Source organism: Sinocyclocheilus grahami, unplaced genomic scaffold (genome assembly GCF_001515645.1).
Source record: "Sinocyclocheilus grahami isolate Dianchi unplaced genomic scaffold, SAMN03320097.WGS_v1.1 scaffold895.1, whole genome shotgun sequence".
Lineage (NCBI taxonomy): Eukaryota > Metazoa > Chordata > Actinopteri > Cypriniformes > Cyprinidae > Sinocyclocheilus > Sinocyclocheilus grahami.
Genome location: NW_015506074.1, coordinates 342,374 through 344,739, shown reverse-complemented (window position 1 = coordinate 344,739; position 2,366 = coordinate 342,374). Strand labels below are relative to the sequence as shown.

Here is a 2,366-nt window from a genome sequence, read left to right as displayed (position 1 = left end):
ATTTTATTTTATTTTATTTTATTTTATTTTATTTTATTTGTAATGTAACATGTATATATTTTATTAAATTCGTTTTTTAATATAATTTAATTTAAGTGTAAATAGTCATTCCAAATGACCAACAATGCCTTTCTCTTAGATAAAAAAGCTTTAGTTTTTACGAATTATAAACTCTAACTTTTGACATATTTTATCATTGTTTCACTTATTTGTGTTTATTTAATGTTACATTGATAGCTTAACTTATGCTGTATCTGTAATGTTAATGTTTTTTTAACAATTCATATGTGATAGTTTAATTTAGGCTATAAATATATATTTTATATGAACAGATTTTTATCTATTTTTTTATTTTTTACATTTTAGAATGGTCTATTTTTTTGTTTGTTTAATGTTACATTGATAGCTTGATTTAGCTTCATTTTTAATTATGATTTTTTTTGGTAAACAATCACATTCGATAGCTGAATTTAGGCTATAATTATATATATATATATATATTTTTTTTTTTTGTATAATGTCTGTTTTTGTTAATGTTACATTGATGGCTTAATTTAGGCCTAATCTGTAATTGTATTATAATGTTTCATGTGTAATGTTTATTGTTATTACTATTGTAATATTTAATGATTACATATAAATAACAATTTCCTTACATTTAAATAGTTATTCCAAATTACCTTCAATGCTTTCCGCTTGGATACGAAAGCTTTAGTTTCTGCGAATTGTAAACTCGATCTTTTGACATCTGAAAACTTGATATTTCATCCATTTTAATTTATTATTATTTGTTTTTAAAGAATAGAGCCTCATATCCTGTTTTCTATACACTACCGGTCAAACGTTTGGAATAATTATGTTGTTTTTTTTAGTGTTTTTGAAAAGGTCTCTCTCTTTTAATGCATTTATTTGATTAAAAATACAACAATGATATTGTAATAATATATTAATGTTTTTACTGTATTGTAATCAACTAAATGCAGCCTTGATCAGCATAAACAGACTTCTTAATTATTCCAAACTTGTATGTGTTGCAGTAATTTCACCGAGTCTAGCATGACTCCACCTTTACTCACTGAATACTCGCTTCTTATGCTCCGGTCTGCTGTTTTCTCCAGGGTAAGGCGCGTTTACGCAAAAGCGGCCGCCACACGCCCTCGCCGCCCTTAAGCCCTCGGGCCGAGAGGGAGGAGCCAGGTGAGGAGGGGGCGGAGCCTGGGCTGAGTGAGCAGCAGCAAGCAGCCATGCAGCAGGAGGAGAACGTTTTGACTCAGCAGATAGAAAACCTGCAGAAAGAGAAGTTAGTAAACACTTTTTGTGTCATGATTATCATTTGTGTCCCTGGAGTACAAGTCGCTGGGGGATATTTGTAGCAATAGCCAACAATACATTGCATGGGTCAAAATTATAGATTTTTCTTTTATGCCAAAAATCATTAGGATATTAAGTAAAGATCATGTTCCATGAAGATATTTTGTTAATGTCCTACCGTAAATATATCAAAACGTAATGTTTGATTAGTAATATGCATTGCTAAGAACTTCATTTGAACAACTTTAAAGATGATTTTCTCAATATTTAGATTTTTGTGCACCCTCAGATTCCAGATTTTCTAATAGTTGTGTCTCGAACCAAATGTTGTCCGATCCTAACAAACCATACATCAATGGAGAGCTATTTATTCAGATGATGCATAAATCTCAATTTCAAAAAATGGACCCTTATGACTGGTTTTGTGCTCCAGGGTCACATATATCGTCTAGATGTCTTACTGTCGTTATCGCTTCACTTCAGGGAAGAACTGACCTATGAGATGCTGGCTTTGGATCCCAGAGCGTCCGATGACGAGATGCTGGAGTCGGAAGCGTCTATCGGAACGGCAGACAGCTCGGAAAACCTCATGGAGTCGGAGGGTGCCGCGTCCGATCAATGGGGTAACAACGCTAATTTGTTTGCAAGAAGTAGTTTTAAAGGGATAGTTCACCCAAAAAGGAACATTTTATCATCATTTACTCGCCTTCATGTCGGTCCAAAACCCATAAGACTTTGGCTAGTCTTCAAATTAAGAGATTTAATTTGAACCTCCATCGAACGCTCAGGTAACCAAAACATAAATAAATAAATCCATATGAATCACGTGGCTTAAAACAACTCTTGTGAAGACATTCGATCACTTTACAGACCTTATTTATGTAGACACCATATTGAATTTAGGATGAACACGAGGATGTGAGGTATAAACCTACAGTCTTTACTAGGGTTGGGTGTCGAGAACCGGTTCCATTTTAGAACCGGTTCCAAATGTCCAATAATCGGGTATTCGCTAAGACATGTGCATTTCAATTCCGCTTAACGATCCCCGCGTT

The 2,366-nt window shown here is 33.5% G+C and overlaps 1 protein-coding gene across 1 annotated transcript in view; it reads left to right on the top strand.

Annotated features, from left to right (window-relative positions):
* The window catches only part of myo9ab (myosin IXAb), a 123,919-nt gene that overhangs the window by 116,153 nt on the left and 5,400 nt on the right, over window positions 1–2,366 (top strand). The window contains exons 35-36 of the mRNA XM_016248860.1: window positions 1,119–1,300; window positions 1,795–1,934. Coding sequence (XP_016104346.1) covers window positions 1,119–1,300; window positions 1,795–1,934 — 322 coding nt within the window. The remainder of the gene's footprint in view (window positions 1–1,118; window positions 1,301–1,794; window positions 1,935–2,366) is intronic.